Genomic DNA, 20,797 nt, shown 5'->3' on the forward strand with positions numbered 1-20,797 from the left:
TTTTCAGTCAGAACTAATATTGGGAAATATTATGCTGTACATAATGAAATTGTGAAGTTGTTTACACAGCATACAGACAAATCCCCATCTTTGAATTAATATTAACAGAATTGAATTATTTGAAGCTGGACAGTATCTATCCAATGGGAGGTTGAGCAGTGGCAATTGATCAATTGTAAACCTTCCAACTATGTTCCTGTGCATATCTAGAGTTAAAAGTGAATAGAGTTCAGAATTTGGTCAATAAAAGTGTACTTTCTTGCCATAAAAATGCCAAGTGACCTTTTACTCTATAAATTTTTAGAAATAAACCATTTACCGTGTTAAATAAATGGAAACTTCAAATAGTTGTCAAAACAAATACTATGACAGGTATTTTAAATATTTAAGATGCCACAGTTCATTTGAGATGGAGGGACTCCAAAAATAACAGCAGTAAACCAGCCAGTGCACACAAATGATTAACTTGTTTATCTGATCTTTATCACGTCTGCTGGGGGAGGTTAATATTTTTAGGAGTTATCAAATCTAATGCTGAGTCTTCCTGAATTCTATTCTTTTACCCCTCAAGCATCTTGACTGTCATCGCTGTACAGTGCTATCACTAATAGAATAGACATTGGTCATAAATTTCATAATGAATCTCAGAATGGTAATACATTTCCATTCTCTTTCAATGAGTGATGCTGCCCTTCTCAAGAGAAACAGCGCTGTTGCTTAGTGGCGTCCAATTCTCCAGCCCTACTGAAAACTGGTAGAATACCTTCCACTGTGGTATACTTAGCTGCCTAGCATGCGATCTGCACTTGCAGCCAGTGGTTTTGAGATGAACGTTATGTCTGTCACGATCCCGGAAAAATCTGAAAATGCCCTTTAGAAGCCTCACCCGCTCAGTTCAGGGAGAGGTTACTTTCAGTCAAATCTGGTTCCATTTGAAATGTATATTGTTCCTTGAAAGTAATGTTTATGTTGAATTTTTTTCCTCTCCATTTCCTGACTTGTACTCGTCCTGTGTGTATTTATAATTTAAACTATCATGGTTTTCTTAACATACTAGTTGTCCTCCCATGGCATTGCTCAAGGACACATAGAAATAGTCCTTTCTTGTAACTGTCTTTCTGTTCCTCTTCAATCTTTGTCTTTCTTTTTGGCTTCCATTCTTCTCTCTATTTGGCTTCCTCACATTGTTTCTCATTGTAATTTCTGTATCCCTTTGCTGTCGCAAATTCTTAATATCACTCCATCTCCCACGTTTTGCAAGTCTGTTCTTCTCCCTCTTTCTCATTTTCCACTTTATGCACAATAAGAGAGCAGCTAACAAGTAATGGATAAGAGAAATGTGCTTGCATTCGATAGGAAAAGATTAATTGTACACCGAGAAACTGGAAGCAAGGAAGGAGCATGGGGAACAAAAACAAAAAATGCTGGAAAAACTCAACAGGTCTGATAGCATCTGTGGAGAGAAAGACAGAGTTAGCATTTCTCTCTCCACAGATGCTGTCAGACCTGCTGAGTTTTCCCAGCATTTTTTGTTTTTGTTTCAGACTTCCAACATCTGCAGTATTTTGGCTTTATTATAGGAGCATGGGGAATATGGACCTATTGCTACATAGGAATGGTATGATGGAGATTAGCCTGGGAAGAAATTTGAGGTGGTGTGGGTGGGTTGAGGCGGGCGGGGTGGGGGGGGGGGGTGGGTGTGAAATACCTCGATAGTTTCCACAGTGTAATTTATCTCCTTTCTTAAAGGAACAAATAGCTGTGGAGGTCAATGCCAGGATTCTAGAAATGAAGACCTGGATGCACTACCAATGACCACATATGAGTGGTCAAGGTTGGTGAATGCATCTTCAAATAGCATATCCTGTCAACTGCACCACTAGTCTCAGTACTGCTCAAATTACCACATCCCATCACTCTCCTACCAACAATCTCTATCAATCAAGACTCATGCCAAACTTTTTTGTGCTTCACCTCACCCTCACACACTTAGCATTGCTGTAAGCCTTACACCCAGATCTCACAGGTTGCGTACACTGCCAACTCTTGAAGGTAGTTACAATTGTGGCATTCCTGAAGCTGTGGGTGGGGGAACGCTCTTTGTCCTTCCAAATCGATAGGATGAGCAAGTGAAAGGGGGGAGGGGGCAGGAAGATCAAAAGTGTCAAACATGAGAAGAGAAATAGAAAGGAATGAAGATGAACAAGGTTGAAGAGGCAAATGGAAATCTGGTCGGGGAGAAGGGCAGACTTGGCAGGTTGAAGAGCTGGCAGTGTGTGCAATCTGAGAGATCTGAGTGTAAGGCTTACAGCAATACTGAGTGTGTATGAAGGTGAGGTGAAGGATATGAATGTTTGGCATGAGTCCTGATTGATGGAGATTGTTGGTAGGTGACTGATGGGATGTGGTGATTTGAACAGTACTGAGACTAGTGGTGCAGTTGGTTGGATATGCTATTTGACCTTTACCACTCACATGCTGTCATTGAACTTGCCGTAGTGCATCCAGGTCCTTAGTTCTAGAGTCCTGGCATTGACCTCCACAGCTATTTATTCCCCCTGACTTTTAACCGTGTGTTTGCAGGGCCTCCTTGTCCCCTCTGGATAAAGGCCTTCTCTCTTCCTTTCCACTTCCATTGCTGTGCTGTAAAACCTTGGTGCTCACACTCTCCTATCTTGTGCCATTCTTCACTGTTTCCCAGGTCAGATTCACTTGCACAATGACTGTTAGCTGGTGCTGGCCACAATGTACCACCGCTTTAAGAGGCGAAGGTTAGCTTTAAGAAATGCCACGAAGTTATGACTTTGTGACCCCAGCTGTAATGCGCAGCCAATGAATGGCGTGGCTAGCACTGGTGACATGCAAAAATCATTCAAATGAACGGGTAACATGAAGATAGTGTGCTGCCTACATTTCAAACAATGGCGGCAGGTTAATCATGCATTTTCTTTCATTTATTTGTTCGCAGGATGTGGGTATTGCTGGCTAGGCCAGCATTTATTGTCCACCCCTAATTTCACTTGAGAAGGTGGTGGTGAGATGAAATCTTGAACCTCTGCAGTCCATGTGGTGTAGGCACACCCACAGTGCTGCTAGGGAGGGAGTTCCAGGGTATTGACCCAGCGACAGTGAAGGAACGGCGATATATTTCCAATTCAGGATGGTGAGTGGCTTGGAGGGGAACTTCCAGGTAGTGGTGTTCCCATCTATGTGCTGCCCTCGTCCACCTAGGTGGTAGAGATTGTGGATTTGGAAGGTGCTGTTGAAGGAGCCTTGGTGATTTTCTGTAGTGCATCTTGTGGATGGTACATACTGCTGCTACTGTGCATCAGTGGTGGAGGGAGTGAATGTTGAAGGTGGTGGATGGGGTGCCAGCTTAGGGACCTACTTTGTCCTGGAGGTGTCCAGTTTTTCGAGTTTTGTTGGAACTGCACTCATCCAGGCAAGTGGAGAATATTCCATCACACTCCTGACTTGTGCCTTGTAGATGATGGTCAGGCTTTGGGGAGTCAGGACACGAGTTACTCACTACAGAATTCCCAGTCTCTGACCTGCTCTTGTAGTCACAGTATTTATATGCCTGGTCCAATTCCGCTTCTGGTCAGTGTTAATTCCCAGGATGTTGATAGTGGGGGATTCAACGATGGTAATGCCATTGAATGTCAAGAGGAGATGGTTAGATTCTCCCCGGCTGGAGATGGTCATTGCCTGGCACTTGTGCATGCAAATGTTACTTGGCACTTATTAGTTTGTGCCTGTTGTCCAGGTCTTGCTGCGTATGGACACGGACTGCTTCAGTATCTGAGAAATGGTGCTGAACACTGTGCAAACATCAGTGAACATCCCTTTTTCTGACCTTATGATGGAGAAAGCTCATTTATGAAGCAGTTGAAGATGGTTGGGCCTGGAGCGCTACCCTAAGGAACTCATGTAATGGTGTCCTGGGACTGAGAAAATTAACCTCCAACAACCAAAACCATCTTCCTTTGTGCTAGGTATGACTCCAACCAGCAGAGAGTTTTCCCTCTGATTGCCATTCACTTCAGTGTTGCTAGGGCTCCTTGATGCCACACTTGGCCAAATGCTGCCTTGATGTCAAGGGCTGTTACTCTCACACCACCTCTTGAGCTCAGCTCTTTTGTTCATGTTTGGACCAAGGCTGTAATGAGGTCAGGAGCTGAGTGGCTCTGGTGGAATCCAAACTGAGTGTCAGTGAGCAGGTTATTGCTGTGTGAATGCCACTTGATAGCATTGTCAATGACACCTTCTATCACTTTGCTGATGATAGAAAGTTGACAGATGGGGGCAGTAATTGGCCCGGTTGGATTTGTCCTGCTTTTTGTGGACAGAGCATACCTGAGTGATTTTCCACATTGCCAGATAGATGCCAGTGTTGTAGTTGTATTGGAACAGCTTGGCTAGGGGCACGGCTAGTTCTGGAGCATAAATCTTCAGTACTATTGCTGGTTCCAAATCTTTTGGATTTTGTAGTGGTTTTTAAACCAAGTGGCTTAGTAGGTCACTTCAGAGGGCATTCAAGAGCCAACCACGCTGCTGTGGCTCTGGAGTCACATATGGGCCAGACCAGGTAAGGACAGCAGGTAAGGTCCCTCTCTAAGTGACATTAGTGTGCCAGATGGGTTTTACAAATGGTTTCATGGTCACCATCACCGAGAGTAGCTTTTAATTCTAGATTTATTAATTGAATTAAAATTTCACCAGCTGCCGTAGAATTAATAGTCGGATTACTAATCCAGTGACATTCTCACTATGCCACCACCTCCCCTTGTATTTGGGGGCTATCCAATTTAGCTCCGCAGGTATTTAGCTAAAATAAGCTTGAGTATTGCTGGAAAAAAGAGACATCTAAGCTTAGACATGTCTCTTTTTTTCACTAATGCTCAAGTTCTGTAAAGCCAAACAACCATAAAATAAGCTTCCTCCTTGCACGAGGGGCTTTGGTTACAATTACAGGGGCTGAGGATAAACCCGCTGACAGTCTGCGACCAATAACTCTGGATTATATCGCTGAACTGACAACACCCAATCGTTATTGTGGACTGCTCAAGGGCCTCAATCATGTTGGGTGTGTCAAGAAAGATCCATGGCTGTCTGCATTTACACCCATACGCAGAACTCTGCTCATATCTGGCAAATTGATAATGGTTTGGGAATGCAGGCTGCAGCTTTCGCACTCCCAAAACATAGGTGGGGTGGTTGGGGGTGGGTGCGGATGTGGTGGGGTGGGGACAGGGCAGTGGAAATTCTCTACTGCAGTTTATTAAGTTGCCAAGAAATCAAACATATCCCTGAACACTCTTTTTAAATTTGATTTGACACTTCACGGGAATTATGCCCCCAAGGTGGTCTCACACCAGATCAGGACCAAACCCCTTGGTTACGCAGAGGCATGCTTTTCATTGGTACAATTGTTTAAGACAGGTGTAAAACTAACAATATAACTACACTCCGAGGATTCCCCATCTCTGCTTTGCTGGGAACAACCCATTGGATTATTTTGTTTTTATAAAATTGCATCAATGCTGAGAACATTTTATTAAGACAATTACTCAGAAAGGTATGATTATGTATCATCAAGCACTGTCCAGATGGACAGTGAGGTCACTTCTACAAAAAGGGAAGTGCAGCAGGCCGCCAATTGGCAATAAGACTTGTTTTATTTTTAAACCACTCTGAATGAGCCTAAGGGAAATGATGTCTTATTGCTTAGAATTGGAAGCAGAACCTCCTTATGGTTTCTGTTTTGATCAAGCGAGCAAAGTGAGGATGGAATGGGCCTACCTGCTGATGATAATTCAAAGAGTGGGAATTGGGAGTTGGGAGAGGCTGGGCCCATTCTCGTGTCTAAAGCAGGAATCTGTTTTAGTGATTAGCCAAACCCTTTTAAATCTACCACGGATCTGACCACTTGTAACTTCCAGATACTTTTTAAGAACTCAGTGAACATCATTCTGAGAATCTTTCTTTCCGAATACATTTATCTGTTTACTTGGGAAGAAATCTGTTTATAATTTTTAAGAGCTTGGCCTTAGTCAAATGATATATGAGAAGTCTGATAGAATTTTTTCTCTCTTGTCTCTCTGCTCATGAAGACATTGATGCATTAGGTTCTAAGGCTTTAGTAGATATCGTACCCCTTTTGTCTAAGTGGTCAGTCTTCATGTGTAAGCCTGGATGATGATTCTCAACAGGTGTTGCAAACCACAGGGATGGGAGCAACCGAGTTTAATCAGAGCCCAAACTCTGACCCTGACCTTCCACAAACACGGAAGAGGATTGCTAAGTAGTGATCAGGAGTTGAAACTGACTCTCTCATCCTTCCCTGACTGAGGATGCTAAGGCCAGTTGTAGTGTCCTCATTATCCAGTCTGAGGTCAGCTATCACATCACAGGTTGGGATTCAACTTTGGTTTGCAATACTTAGCTCCTCACTAAATTAAAAAGCTGAGACATCTAAGACTGTCTATTTCCACCTCTATAACATTGCCTGACTCCACTCTTCTGCTCATCTGCTGCTGAAGCCTTCAGCCATGCTTTTGTTATCACTAGCCTTGACTCTTCAGCCCTCCCACATTTTACCCTCTCTAAAATTTGAGGTGATTCAAAACTCTTCCGCCCATATCGCAACTTGTACCAAGTCCAGTTTGCCTGGGCCTGTTGATCTACATTGGCTCTCGGTGAAGCAGCTGCTCAATATTAAAACCCTTATCCTTGTTTTCAAATCCATCCATGGCCTCACCCCTTCCCTATCACTGTATCTCCTCTAGTCCTACAGTCCTCTGAGATATTTGAGCTCCTCCAATTCTGGCCGCTTGAGCATCCCTGATTTTAATTACTTCTCTGTTGGTGACCATGCCTTCAACTGCCTAGGCCCTAAGCTCTAGGATTCCCCGCCCCATGAAACGTCTCTCTGTCTCTCTTTCCTCCTTTAAGATGCTCCTTAAGACATATGCCTCTGAGTAAGCAGTTAGTCACATAAGGAGATAGTGAGGCTATGTCAAATCTTATTTGACAACGCTTCAGTGAAATGCCTTTGGATGTTTTACATTGTTGAAAATACTTTCATAAATGCAAGTCGCTGTTGTTATTTTTCCAATCACACGGATCCCATCTTTCCCTCTCGCTGGAAATGACAAGCGTGAATGTGAGAGCTGGTCAGGCTATGGCTGGTGGGGAGGTGGAATTGAAATCCGTTCACCTGGTTTATGTGCAAAATGGTGGCTATGGCTGGTTGGTACTAGATCTACTTCACCTGATGATTCATAAATGGTTTAAATATGTATTTGTGATTATGAGTTGACTGGTATAACAGAAATGCATACTCTTTAAGAAAAACACAACAGCAATATCAGTGGCTTCTTCAGGAGCTAGCAAAGCAGAACAAATACATTTGCAGTCTTCCATTCCTAGGCTTCTCTTTGAATGTAATGAACAAGAGGTCTGTGCAATATTTTATCATTTCGATGTTCAATCACCATAATTCAACCTTTCTGGTGAATAGCAATCTGCATTACCCATCTGTATGTCTTCTATCAAATTCTAACCTGGTTCATTGATAAGGTATAATAAATTCTTCTCAATAAAAGTATCCTTAAATTCAAAATATCAAAAGCTGGCTTTGTAGAAATAAGTGTGCACAAATTAAAACCTAGATACACAGAGCCTAGTAATTGGTAAAATTGATTAACCTTGAAAGTGCCTATGGCAGGTACAGCAGCTTTATTTACAGTCTAGATGTTTCAGTGTTCGTTTTGTTCTCCCTGTGTACCCATGGGATGAACTAAATTTCTGGCCCCAGCAACAGGACGTCTATTGGCTCTGTTACAGATTGTGAACAGGAGATGATTCTGCTGTTAAAAAGTTTTTTTCCCAAATGTCAAGAAGGTATTTACAGCTGCAGTGTGTGTCAGTTTAATGTGTTTGCTTTCAGGCATTTTTTCTCTAATAATGATGAATCTTACTGAGGCACAAGCATGCCTGCGTTGATGTATTAGAGAGTGTTCATAGGAGATCAACAAGGATAATTCCAGGACTCAAGCTTGTGCGTTCTGAGGAAAGACCACAAATAAGAATATATTTTCATTAGAGAATAAATTTGTTAGCAGACACTATTTATGTTTTCGGGGGAGAATAAATATGGTCGACGTTAACAGGTTATTTAATTTGGGCATTGATCACAGAACTAGAAGGCATAAGTAAAATATACATGCCTCAAACAGAATTATATTACAAAGATTTTTCTTTTTCAGAGACATGAAAGCATAGCAAAGACTCCTAGGTGAAGCAGTTAATGCTATGTTGACTAACACACTTTTGAAAAAGATCTCGGTGAATACCTAAAGCGAAATACTGTGGATGTTGGAAATCTGAAATAAAAACAGAAAATACTGGAAATACTCAGCTGGTCTGGTACTACCTGTGGAGAACTGATGAAAGGTTAACTGTGTTTCTCGCTCCCCAGATGGTGCCAGATCTGCTGAGTATTTCCAGCTTTCTCTGTTTTTTTTTAATTATTATTATTATTTGTGAATTCCTGGTTGAAAGTGTGATTGAGAATTAAGTATATAGTTATTTACAGAGAGAGAAAATTGAATGATATGTGGATGCTGCTAAGACTCCAGAAATGTTATGGCCCAGGATATATAATGTAGAAGAAAAATAACTTAAATTTATTTAGCACCTTTCATGACCTTAGGATGATGCAAAGCGCTTCATAACCAATGAAGTATTTAGTGCAGTCACTGTTGTGATGTAGAAAGCACGGTAGCCAATTTGTACACAGCAAGGTCCCACAAATAACAATTAAATAAATGATCTATTTTAACGATAGATTCTTCAAAATTTCCATTGCCTTCCAAGATCGAGACTGTGTATGTAATTTTACATTCTGGTCAGCCTTGGCTTGGTGTGTAACACTCTTACCTTGGAATCTGAAGGTGCTGGGTTCACACCAGGGACTTCACATAATCAAAATTAGACAATGTGTAATATTTATAAATCAGCTTTGAGTGTTGGCTAAGGGATAAGCGTTGGCCAGGGCATTGGGTGAAATCTCCTGCTCTTCTTTGAATAGTGCTGTGGGATCCTTGGCATTGGGTGAAATCTCCTGCTCTTCTTTGAATAGTGCTGTGGGATCCTTAACATACACCTGAGAGGGCAGATGGGACCTCGGTTTTACGTCTCATCTGAAAGGCAACACCTCCGAGGGTGCAGCACTCCCTCAGCACTAACAATGAAATGCCAGCCTTGCTTATGTTCTCAACCCTCTGGAATGGTTCCACTACCTTCAGACTCAGAGGCAAGATGGCTACCCCTGAGCAAAGGCTGACTAGAATGTATAATTGCGTGTGCTTTCTCAATCTTGGAAATGGGGGTTAGGGGGCGGGCAGTGGTTGGTTGTAGAAACTTTGAAGAACTCTTTCTTGGGAGATTTAGTGGGTTAGGTAAAATTCAGGATAGACTGGAATTATTCATAGTTTGTGCACAGAACCGGCTTATGGAAGAAACTGGTTTGATGAACTTGTTGCGTTCTTATAAGAATGTCAACACAGGCAGTAAAGGGATTGTAGGTACAAAATCAACTGAATACCGCTAACATCAAGATTTATCACTGGCCCTCTATCCAGCTCTACCTGTCCCACCCCCCCGCCCCTTAAACCAGCTTATATTTCACCTCTTTTCTATTTTTCCTTAGTCCTGATGAAGAGTCATTTGGACTCGAAACGTTAACTGTGTTCCTCTCCACAGATGCTGTCAGACCTGCTGAATTTTTCCAGGTATTTTTGTTTTTGTTCAAGATTTATCTTGCCTTTCCCATTCATCATTTAATTGATTCTCTCTTGGCTCCTACCTTGCATGACTCCGTATTAACGCTAGATAAGAATATAGTACAAGTCAGCTATTGACGATTTTGGCTTGGTAACCTGGTGGAGAAACATATTGGCCCATTAACATACTGTGCCAAAGAATGCAGAGGCAAGACTCCTTACCTCTCCTCCTTTCCTCAAATAATTCTGCATTTGATGAGTTTTTTGTCTTTGCCAGAACTATTGCCAATTGAGTGAGGTGTTTCCTCCAGAAAGGAAAGAGGAAAAGCCTGCGGGCAAATAACGCTACTTTTGCAGACTTTCTGGCAGCAGGTTCAAAAGAAACCTTGAGGAAATGGCCACTCACTCTTTAGCTGGATGTTATTATCTGGGTGTGAGAATCATGTGTAAGGCATTGGTTCAAAAGTGATGCAATTCACTTGGACCAGAGCATCACAGCTGGGAATTTTCTCAAGCAACAAGTGCTCAAAGAGTAACCATACTGACCTGCATGGCATGTGATCATTACAATGGAATTCCCCATCATCCAATTATCTGTCTTCATGATTAGCTACTTAGAAGCTTTGTGGGGCATTGTGCAAACTATAACCTCACTGCTTAGGCTGCTAATGTTTCTTTTAGTATTTGCATTTCATCATCTTGTGTCTTAGTGGATTTTCTTTATTGTATTTTAGATTTTTTGAAAGAGGTTGAGGGGGCTAGGAGCAGTGAACCATTCTTTTTAGTGAACTCCCTGTGTGGCTCTCACTTGGTCAGATATCATTGTGACCAAATAACTTGCTCGTTTTGTCATTGCCCTCGTGTGACATTCCTTGACTTTAGTGCATGGCAGAATGAACACTTCACCAGACTGTGACATAGGCTTTAACTGCCAAATAAATTTATTTAACGGTAAAATAATAATTAATTATCGCAATGGCATTGTGGATTTCAGAAACTATAACGCGTTCTTACATGACAGTTCAACTTAAGATGGATTTTCCAGTTTGAACCAGAGAGGTTGAGAAATAAATTCCGTAAAATGATCATGATCAGACAAATTTAAATAACTATCAGTTCTGAGTGAATGTGGTTTTCAGGCTGTATATATGGTCAATGATTGGTTTCACATAATATTACTATGAAGGACTGAAGTGACACTTTCTATTATTTATACTTTTTCAAGCTTTTTTAAAATTTATTCATTCACGGGATGTGGGCGTCGCTGGCTGGGCCAGCATTTATTGCCCAATCCTAATTGTCCTTGAGAATGTGGTAGTGAGCTGCCTTCTTGAACTGCTGCAGTCAATGTGGTGTAGGTGCAGCCACAGTGCTGTTAAGAAGGGAGTTCCAGGATTTTGACTCAGCGACAGTGAAGGAACGGCGATATGTTTCCAAGTCAGGTTAGTGTGTGACTTGGAGGGGAACTTGCAGGTGGTGGTGTTCCCATCCACTTACAGCACTTGTCCTTCTAGATGGTAGAAGTTGTGGGTTTGGAAGGTGCTGTTGAAGCAGCCTTGGTGAGTTACTGTAGTGCATCTTGTAGAAGGTACACACCACTGCTACTGTGCATTGCTGATGGAGGGTGGTGGATGGGGTGCCAATCAAGTAGGCTGCTTTGTCCTGCATGATGTTCAGCTTCTTGAGTGTTGTTGGAGCTGCAGTCATCCAGGCAAGTGGAGAGTATTCCAACACACTCCTGACTTGTGCCTTGTAGATGGTGGATAGGCTTTGGGGAGTCAGGAGGTGGGTTCCTCACTGCAGACTTCCCAACCTCTGACCTGCCCCTGTAGCCACAGTGTTTATGTGGCTGATCCAGTTCAGTTTCTGGGAATTGTTCCATTAGGTTGGAAAATTGCCAATGCCACTTCCATTATTTAGGAAGGGTAGGAGAGAAAAACCAGGTAACTACAGGTTACAAATTAAGGTTATGTCTGGGGATGCTACTAGTATCTGTCATTAAGGATAGAGTTACTGGGCACTTCAGCAAATATGAACTGATCAGAGAGAGACAGCACGATGTAGTTCAGTGTCAAATAAAGGTAATTCATGTTTGATGATTCTAGTTGAATTTTTTGAGGAGATCTCTAATAACAAAGATAAAGGACTTTTTATGTATGCTACTATTCCAAGTGGATTTCCTGAGGTCTGTCCATAGTGGATACTAGGTGACTGGCTATGGAGGATATATGGAGAACAGAGAAGGGGGTTGGGGATATGGAGTGGGCATGGGGGATACGAGGGGATATGGAGGCATGGGGATATCGGGGCCAGGGGACATGAGGGGGCATGGAGTAGATATGGAGTCATGAGGGTCTAAGGGGGCATGGGGGATATGAGGGGGTATGGTGTCTTGGGAATATGGGACCCATTGAAGGATATGAGGAGGCATGAGGGTATGAGGGGGCACTGGGGGCATTCAGCTCAACAGGTCCATGCTGCTTTTTATGCTCCACATAAGCCTCTTCCATCTCTTTATCTAGCCCAATCAACATATCCTTTTATTCCTTTCTTCCTCATGTGTTTTGTTTTAGCTTTCTTTTATCTGCTTCTCTGTTAGTTGCTTCAACTGCTCCTTGTGAAACCAAGTTGCACATTCCAGCCACTCTGTAAGTGAAGAAGTTTATCCATTTTGCTTTTTTTAAAGTGACCTTATTAACCTGCAATGCTTGCTTACTTGAAGTGATTTGTGTGTCTGTAGCCCCAGATTCCTCTGTTCCTCGACACTATTTAGACGCTTATTTTCCAAGGAGTATGTTGCCTCCTTGTTCTTTCTACCAAAATATACCATCTCACACTAATCAACATTGAGATTCATTTGTTAATTAAATGTCTGTCCTGTAAGCTTATTAGTGTTTGAGGTGCATAGTTTGTTATCTTTTTAAAAATTGGGGGAAATAGAAAAAAGATTTATCTTCTGAATCTTTCATTATGCACCTTATCTGAGAGGTTTTGACAGTGTCATCAGCTCAAATGGCGTTTTTCATTTTCCACATTAATCTCTATTGTCTTGGACAACATACAATTTCCCATCAAAAATTATCATTTAAAAACGTGCAAGTTTTTCAGTCCATTATTAAACATTAATGTATGTTGACATTATCTTAGATTAAAATCTGTGCAGAGGTGTGATTGAAGATTATTCAACTAGAAGGAAGTTGTTATTGGAATTGGATTTTAGGTGATTATTAAATGCTGCCAATGTAATGCAGTAAAGACGCTCTGAGTAATGCTTCAAGCCTCAATGCTGGCATGTAGTTAATTGATTAAAAAACATAGCATTTCTGTGCTCCACTACTATGTTGCATCAAAAATGAAAGAAATGGTGTCAGTGAAGGGATTTCTTTCATATATAAGGATCTATAATTGGGGACCAAAAATGCCATCAGAGTTTCATTGATAGGCAGGAATGAACAGAACCAAAATACTAATTACCAGGATCTCAAGTTTGGCACTCTTCCAATTTATGTAAGTGGTGTAAATATGTTGTCAAATTTATCACCCATCTCCTCCAGTATCACAGGAGTGTGGAAGTTCATAACTTCAACAAATCTTCACTCCATTTTATAATCTCCAAGGTTTTAGCAACTTGCCTTCCTCTAATTTGGCTTCTTTTCACGATTTCTGAACAGCAAAAAAAAGACAGTGCATATTTAGTGACAGAAGGAAATTGTGTGCCTCAGAAGCATTGAAAGTTATAAGTCAGACATGGAAGTCTGAATATAAATTGAATTGATAGATATTGAGGAACATTATATACAGTGAAGTATAATAGTTATATGCTTGTATGACTTTTGAATTAAAAATGAAATTGTGTTATTGTTGGAAGTCTTCTTTGCTGTGTCATGCGTGGCAGCTGCAAGTGTCCCAGAATCCTGAGAGGAAGTTCTCATGATGGTGCTTCGTTTGGTTCTGTTTTATGGTGCTTGGATAGGTTTGCTTTAGGTTGTACAAGCCTTTTTATGTGGCAGCTGTGTAGCTGAAGTGATTTTTTATTTGTATATGCTTGCACTCCAGATTGCTTAGGGGCATGCATGGCAAGGGAGTTTCCATGGTTACCAGCAGTGTTTTCCAACAGCGAGAGCAAGTGCAAGACTGCTTGGTATGTGGGAAGATAGTTCTGCCTGGGTTTTTTTTCAACTAAATTGTACAAATTTGCAGCTATCAGGTGCCCCAATTGTTATTTGGGGATATTCTGTTTGGCTCTGATGAAAGACATAGTACAAGTCCACTGCATATGCTTGCCAGTATTTTACAGTCATTAGCCCACATGCACCTGCCTTACATTTAAACAATGGCTTGTGTTTTAATGAACGTAAAGCAAATTTGTTCAGAACCATACAAAGAGTAAAATGGTGCCAAAACATTCTCCGCCGTTACGCATCATAGCTGATTCCTGCCATCATGAATAGTAACTCTTCATGGGGTAACGCATTGAGATACCTGTGCGGTAATGTGTATTGACAAATGAAACTATGAAGGGAGGAAAAACACTAAATCATACATAAATAATAATACATGTGTAACAGTGCAAACTAAATTGTGTCCATCTTGTGAACTGAAGGCATTTTCTCTCTTCTGATAAACCATATTCTCATTCTCATCAGATACTATCTATATATTCTCTCCGTTACAGTATCTCTATCTTGATGCTTCCCCCTCAAAAAATGTGATATATCCTTTAAGAAAACCTTTGACTGTTCTCTTGATTCATTTCCTCAGTGCTATCAGAATAGTGAAAAAAAAATATCAGCTCTGATTCCTAGCTACTAGTTGCTTTCCAGTGACTGCTGTTGAAAAGTGCATGTGAGCAAACGTTAGGTGACAGAATTGGGCTTGGTTATAATGTGCCCCTATTTCAAATATCGCATTAAAACTCTCAACCAAGGCAGATACACAAAGAACGGTCACTTGGAAGAGTTGCCGAAGGATAACTGGCAGCTCATAACCCTACTTCAGCAATGGTCAGCTCCATCAGCAAATATGAAAGACTATAAAAGAGAACATGAACGGCAAGATAGAAGTATCTGTTCCCTGTCCTCAGGTGTTCTTTATGATATAATGTGCAGAAAGAATGCTAGCAGAATAACTTAAAAATGCCTGTCAGCTCCCAATAGAATGCATACACAACAATAAACTGTGTGCAGATGCTCATATATTTTGAAGTCCAATCTGTCCAGATTAGTTTGATTACTAAAGTTGCAATAAAGCCAATTTGGCACCAGTTAGACTTGGAAGCTGTTTCAAACCTTGTTTGCAAACAGATAATGGTCCAGAAACATCTGCCAATTTTTTTCCTTCAAGCCTGCCACAGTGCATATTCATATTCCATCTCTTGGAAGTGAAGTAGTATTCTCATTCTTAGTAAATCCAAACAATTGTGAACATGCTGCTTGGGTTAGTAAATATTCAATAAGACCCCCATTGGGGTCCTCTCAAAAGGATTTTCTGTTAATTGCTCTGTTACCAATATCTTGTGCTGTTCTGTTCCATATAATCAGAATCTCTTAAGTATTTAAAAAAAATTGCAAGTCTACCCGCTCACTGCATGCTGTACTAAACATATTCACGCCCTTACTCTAACAGCAGGTATACATGGGATGAGCCCTTGATGAAATATGTGTTTAAGGATTTGAGCATGATAATTATACTTAGAAATAACAGCAGCTTTGGTCAGATCTGCCTTCTCATTATCTCCCATCTGCATGTGGTTTTAATTAATTTGTCAATGGCTGGCATTTTATCGCACCCAGTTCTCGGGAACCCATGTCCTACTCCAAGTAATATAATTTCGATGTGATCACGATCTGCTTCAGAATGCTTCTTACAAGATCGAGCCAGTGACAGTAAACTCTTGTGGTGTAGTATGGTTTGTTATAACCTAGCATGTGCAGCTTTGAGAGGGAGAAAAGAAGCACTTCAAGCTACAGGTTTGGTCAACTTATTATTTGCTAGTTTATAAACACATGCTGACTAAATGATGATAAAAATGGCAAAGGTACAATCTGTGTCTTCTTTCTAACACCTTCCTAAAAATGTTTGCCAAATGTCTTCTCGTAACATTAAACATCAGAACAATTTTCACTGTTCTGCACCATAACTACTTCCGCAAGGTGGCATGTTTGGAATTTCTCCAGGCTATGGTGAAACTATAATCTTGAAGTTCTATGACGTTGTGCAGTTTTGTGGGAGATGAAGATAATGAGCCATTATTAATATTATTTAAGCCTCGTTGAGCTTTTAACTGATGTCGCAATGTTATTGTTCACCAACCTCCAATCAGATAGGAAACTTTTAACAGCCCAGGTATGAAAACTTTCTGTGATCCAGCGGAATAGAATATATAGCTGGATTTGTGGAGGATTAATGCTCTTTATCCCCCATCCTGAAGACATTGACTCATTGTTGAGTTATGCATCTAGGGTATCGGTTGTCCTCTGGAACCTTATGTAAGTAATTATTATCAATGCTTGAGTCGGATGGTGAATGTTGGCCGATTATTTGACCTCAAGGAATATGACACATGAGTTTCAATCATGTTCCCACCCAATTTCCACACAAGTATACTGTCAGGAGAGGGTCACTGGTTATCTGGCTGATTTTCCTCTCCCTAACTCAGGAGCTACAGCAAATTGTTACATCCCCATTGGCCCCTAACTGTCATTGCTTCACTCATCCTGAGTTACTGATCTGTTTGGCTCAATTGTTCACTTCCTTACTGCTTAGCCATCGAGGGAAGCTCAAAAGCGTCTTTGTAAGTCAGCATTTAATAACAATAATGGGTTTCAGGGGACTCTTTGTACCCCAGAGTCAATTTTCATTTTACTTGCAGGGCTGAAAGTGGACAGCAATGGTGCATCTGCCCGTTCCGCACATCTCACACTTTTTGTTTCCGCCATCATCTGTTTTCCACCCAACTGTAAAGGTGTAAACAGGCCAGCCCATCCCGAAAGGATTAGAAAACCCACTGCAGCTCAGCGTTAGTCACATAGGCGGTCCAATTTTAACCCGGCCTGCCCAGTGAAAGAGGGTGAGTGGGCACTTAAAATGGCCACAGAACGCCATCATGATCCAATTATGTCATTGGGAGCTGACTGCAATTTTAACCTGAGGTCTGTGTGGGAAACTGGCTGCGCCTTCAGTCTCAGAACGATAATCCATTTTTAAAAACAATCCTCTTTTTCCTTGTGGGCAAGGGGGTGAAGGAGTGCTCCTCTGGGCTCCACAGGGAAACCTTGGGACTTCCTTGCCCTGGGCTTCCCAACCCCCTTATCATCGTTAACCTGGTTCCTGCTGCCTTCAACCTTCAGCTAGGGATTCCTTCTGGCCTTGGGATGGAGACTGACCAGGTGAGACCAGGAATTTAAAATCTCCTGGGCCTCTCATTATAAAGTGCCGCACAACTTACAATGGTATTTAAAATCCGATCTGCAGTATTAAACACACTCGGAATACTGATGCCAACCTTGTTGGCAATTGATTGTCTCCATGTGTAACTGATTCTTTCAACTAGAAAGTTTAACATCACAGAAAGCCACCTTTCTAGTTCATTGTTGCATTATATAGCATCCATGAATGGTTTGAAACATGGGATACTGTTAAGAAATGTAAACTTAATGTGGTGCCTAATCATGCCTCTCAGAAACACCTCAAAGTCCCTTACATACAGTGATTGCTTTGAAGTGTAATGACAGCTGTAATACAGAGTACTGTGCTTAAAAGAATCTAAGGCTGTGATAGCCTACAATGCGTTATTTCTGAAAAACAGAACCTGTTGCATCGATTTGTGCTTTGATATATTTCGTGCTTGGAAAAACAGACCTGGTGATCTGAATCTTGTTCATTTTCAGTAGACCTAGAGAAGCAATATTTCACAAAATGAGAGCATTGAGTGATGACCTGCTGGGGGGGCCTTGGCTTTGCTGTGGGTTTTGACATCACAGTCTGACGTACTTTCGCATTCAGTTCTTTCTGCCAGCTCTTAAACCCTGTTTGACCAGTATAGGATCAGTTACATATGGCTGTCTGTCTACCACACAAAACTGCCCACAATTTGACTCAGTCAAGCTCAGAGAGAGAGAGAGAAAGGGAGGAAATACAAGAATTGGAACTGGCACACTGACAGGGTAGGGAATGTTTTTTGTGAGGTTTGGTTTAAAGTACATGGTTAAGACTGAATAGAGAAAGCTTTTTTCTGCATTTGGCTGTGCCATACTTAAAAGTAATGATGCTTGATGTTGCCATTGGATGTCCTGAAAGGATACATCATTCATCCTCCAGCAATAAAATCCCTTTGTTTGACAATCAGATAAAATACTAAATTCCAATCATAGGATGATATTTTTTAAATATTTCAATTTAACCCTCTGCTAGGACACTAACTTCACTCATTATTTTATTTCTTCTTGGAAATTCAGACATCCTTTCACATGCCTGCTCCCCCCCTCACAACCAGCTTCCATCCTTCTATTACCTCTCAATTTATAGGTTAAGAAACCCAAGGAAAGGGTGAAGGGCCATATCACAGCATACTGATAAGGTTGAAAATGTAGAGGAGGAAGAGGTAAATCAAAAAGTGCTTCTTTTTAGATTTTAAAAGATCCATTGGCCACAGTTTGTAAGCCCTGGGAATCCAGCCCCTTGGCTTGTCCTCCAGCAGTTCATATAGTTCCATTTGTCAGTTATATTTCTTCTGTTGCTCAATCAAACCTGTTTGAATTTGGTGATTTATTTGCACCATCACTTCCTCCTTTGCAGACTCCAGTTTATTGCAGCATAGAATTGGCTATTCAGGCCATCAAGTTTCTGCCAGTAATAAAAACACAAACCTGTTTGAAATGCTCAGCTGGTCAGGCAGCGTCTGTGGAGAGGGAAGTAGGGGTACTGGGTAGAATTGTCAATCCCTGTTGAAGGAGGGGATGGAGGCAGGAATGTCGGAGAGTCATGTGCCATGTTCTTACCCCTGGGGCATTTTCATCCCGGGGAGGAGAGGGGTGTGACAGCTTGTGGTCTTCTCATGGAGCCAGAAACAGGATCAGGGCATGGCGGCTGTCTCTTGGCAGCAGATTGGGGGAGGGTGGCGGACACCACTCCATCCCACCAGGGACAGTCCCCCCTGCCACCTGCCATGGCTGTCATGCCACAGCTGTCGCCACCAGCTGTTCACTGGAGGGGTTTCCCCTCGCAGTGACAGCCATGCAACTGTAGCCTTTTTCAATCGAAAATTCTTTACCTTCTCTCGGAGGCCGCCCTCCATTTTGAGGTGCCCTCACATCTGAGACCTCAGACGAGTGGGGCTGCTCGTGTGTCAGGAGGACTTCCTATTGGCCCTCCAGCCTTGGGAGTCCAAATGCTGTCCTTAATTGACTGTGAGTGACTAATTGGCCATCCCTACAAAAATTTTATCACCCTGACGCAAAGTCGTGACCTAGAAATTCACCCAACGTTGTGATGCCAACATCAGAACAAAAATCCAGTCCAACATTTCAGGCCAGTGACTTTTCATCAGAAAGTCTTTGCCAGTGTTTTCTCCCACTTGACCCATCAGTTTTTAAAAATTCATTCATGGGATGTGGGCTTCGCTGTCCAGGCCAGCATTTATTGCCCATCCCTAGTTTTCCTTGAGAAGGTGATGGTGAACTGCCTTCTTGAACCACTGCAGTCCATGTAATGTAAGTACACCCAACAGTGCTGTTAGGAAGAGAGTTCCAGGATTTTGACCCAGCAACAGTGAAGGAATGGCGATATATTTCCAAGTCAGGATGGTGAGTGGCTTGGAGGGGAACTTCCAGGTCGTGGTGTTCCCATGTATCTGCTGCCCTTGTCCTTCTAGATGATAGTGGTTGTGGGTTTGGAAGGTGCTGTGTAAGGAGCCTTGGTGAATTCCTGCAGTGCATTTTGTAGATGGTACACACTGCTACCACTGTGTATCAGTGATGGAGGAAGTGAAGGTTTGTGGATGTGGTGCCAATCAAGCGGGCTGCTTTGTCTTGGACGGTGTCAAGCTTCTTGAGTGTTGTTGGAGCTGCACTCATCCAGGCAAGTGGACAGTATTCCATCACCCTCCTGACTTGTGCCTTGTTGATGATGGGCAGGCTTTGGGAAGTCAGAATGTCTTCTGTCTGCTTTCTGTTTCTATTCTCCTGTTTGCTTCCCATACCCTTTAATGTTCCTCTTTTACAAATAACTAATGGATTTCTTTCTTTAATAAATTGGGCTCTGAAGCAAATCCTAAACATAAAAAATACAACCAGAAATTGAGAAATGTAGATGCAACACTTGAATGCATTAACTACTTCTGTGAAACCTGAAAAGCCTAAAGAAGGTGTAACATTTAGAAAGGAAGGAATTAAACTTATACCATTCAAGTAGGTACAGATAGTAAATCCATGATTTATCAGAGAAGGTAGAGGGGACAGTGAATGAAGACAAATTAAGTCAAAAAGAAGAGTTAACCACAGATAACGAGCATCCAAAACTTAACATACAATTTCAGTCTCTCACCATTGAAGAATTTCATAACTGTGCTGAGAGTACTTGGGGTAGATTTAAAACTATGAATGCAGGAAATGGCTGCAAGCTGCCATATAAAATCTGGAACTCAACTGTCAGGAAGAACTTTGCAGTCCATTCCAGAGGCCACACCCTAAATCACAACCCTAGTCAAGAAGTTAGCCAGAATAAAGCGAAAACACATGGCTGAATCCCTTACAAGTGCCATGTTGAGTGTGCCATTACAAAAAATCGACAAAATCACTTTAAGGATAGTTTTGTTTCCTTTCATTTTTCTTTTCGTTCCACTTTTAATTATGTTTACTTTCTTTAGTTGGTAGTTAAATAGTATGACGTAGTGTTCAGAGCAGACGAGAACTTGAACTTTAATAGGCCGGATTGATGCACTCTTCACTATTGGGTTTCCTTCTGACATTGGTATCAATGTATTTAAGTGATTTGTTAAACTTTGTTAGGGA

At 41.6% G+C, this 20,797-nt stretch overlaps 1 protein-coding gene across 5 annotated transcripts in view; it reads left to right on the forward strand.

Moving 5' to 3' along the window:
• Positions 1-20,797, forward strand: part of gas7b (growth arrest-specific 7b) — a 418,502-nt gene that overhangs the window by 105,281 nt on the left and 292,424 nt on the right. The window contains exon 1 of one of the 5 annotated variants that reach the window (XM_078570746.1): positions 11,138-11,230. The exons of 3 other annotated variants lie outside the window; for them this stretch is intronic. In XM_078570746.1, coding sequence (XP_078426872.1) covers positions 11,216-11,230 — 15 coding nt within the window. In that variant the 5' untranslated portion in view covers positions 11,138-11,215. One more of the 5 variants, XM_078570745.1, reaches the window with a different exon arrangement.

This window comes from Cetorhinus maximus, chromosome 24 (genome assembly GCF_964194155.1).
Source record: "Cetorhinus maximus chromosome 24, sCetMax3.hap1.1, whole genome shotgun sequence".
Classification (NCBI taxonomy): Eukaryota; Metazoa; Chordata; class Chondrichthyes; order Lamniformes; family Cetorhinidae; genus Cetorhinus; species Cetorhinus maximus.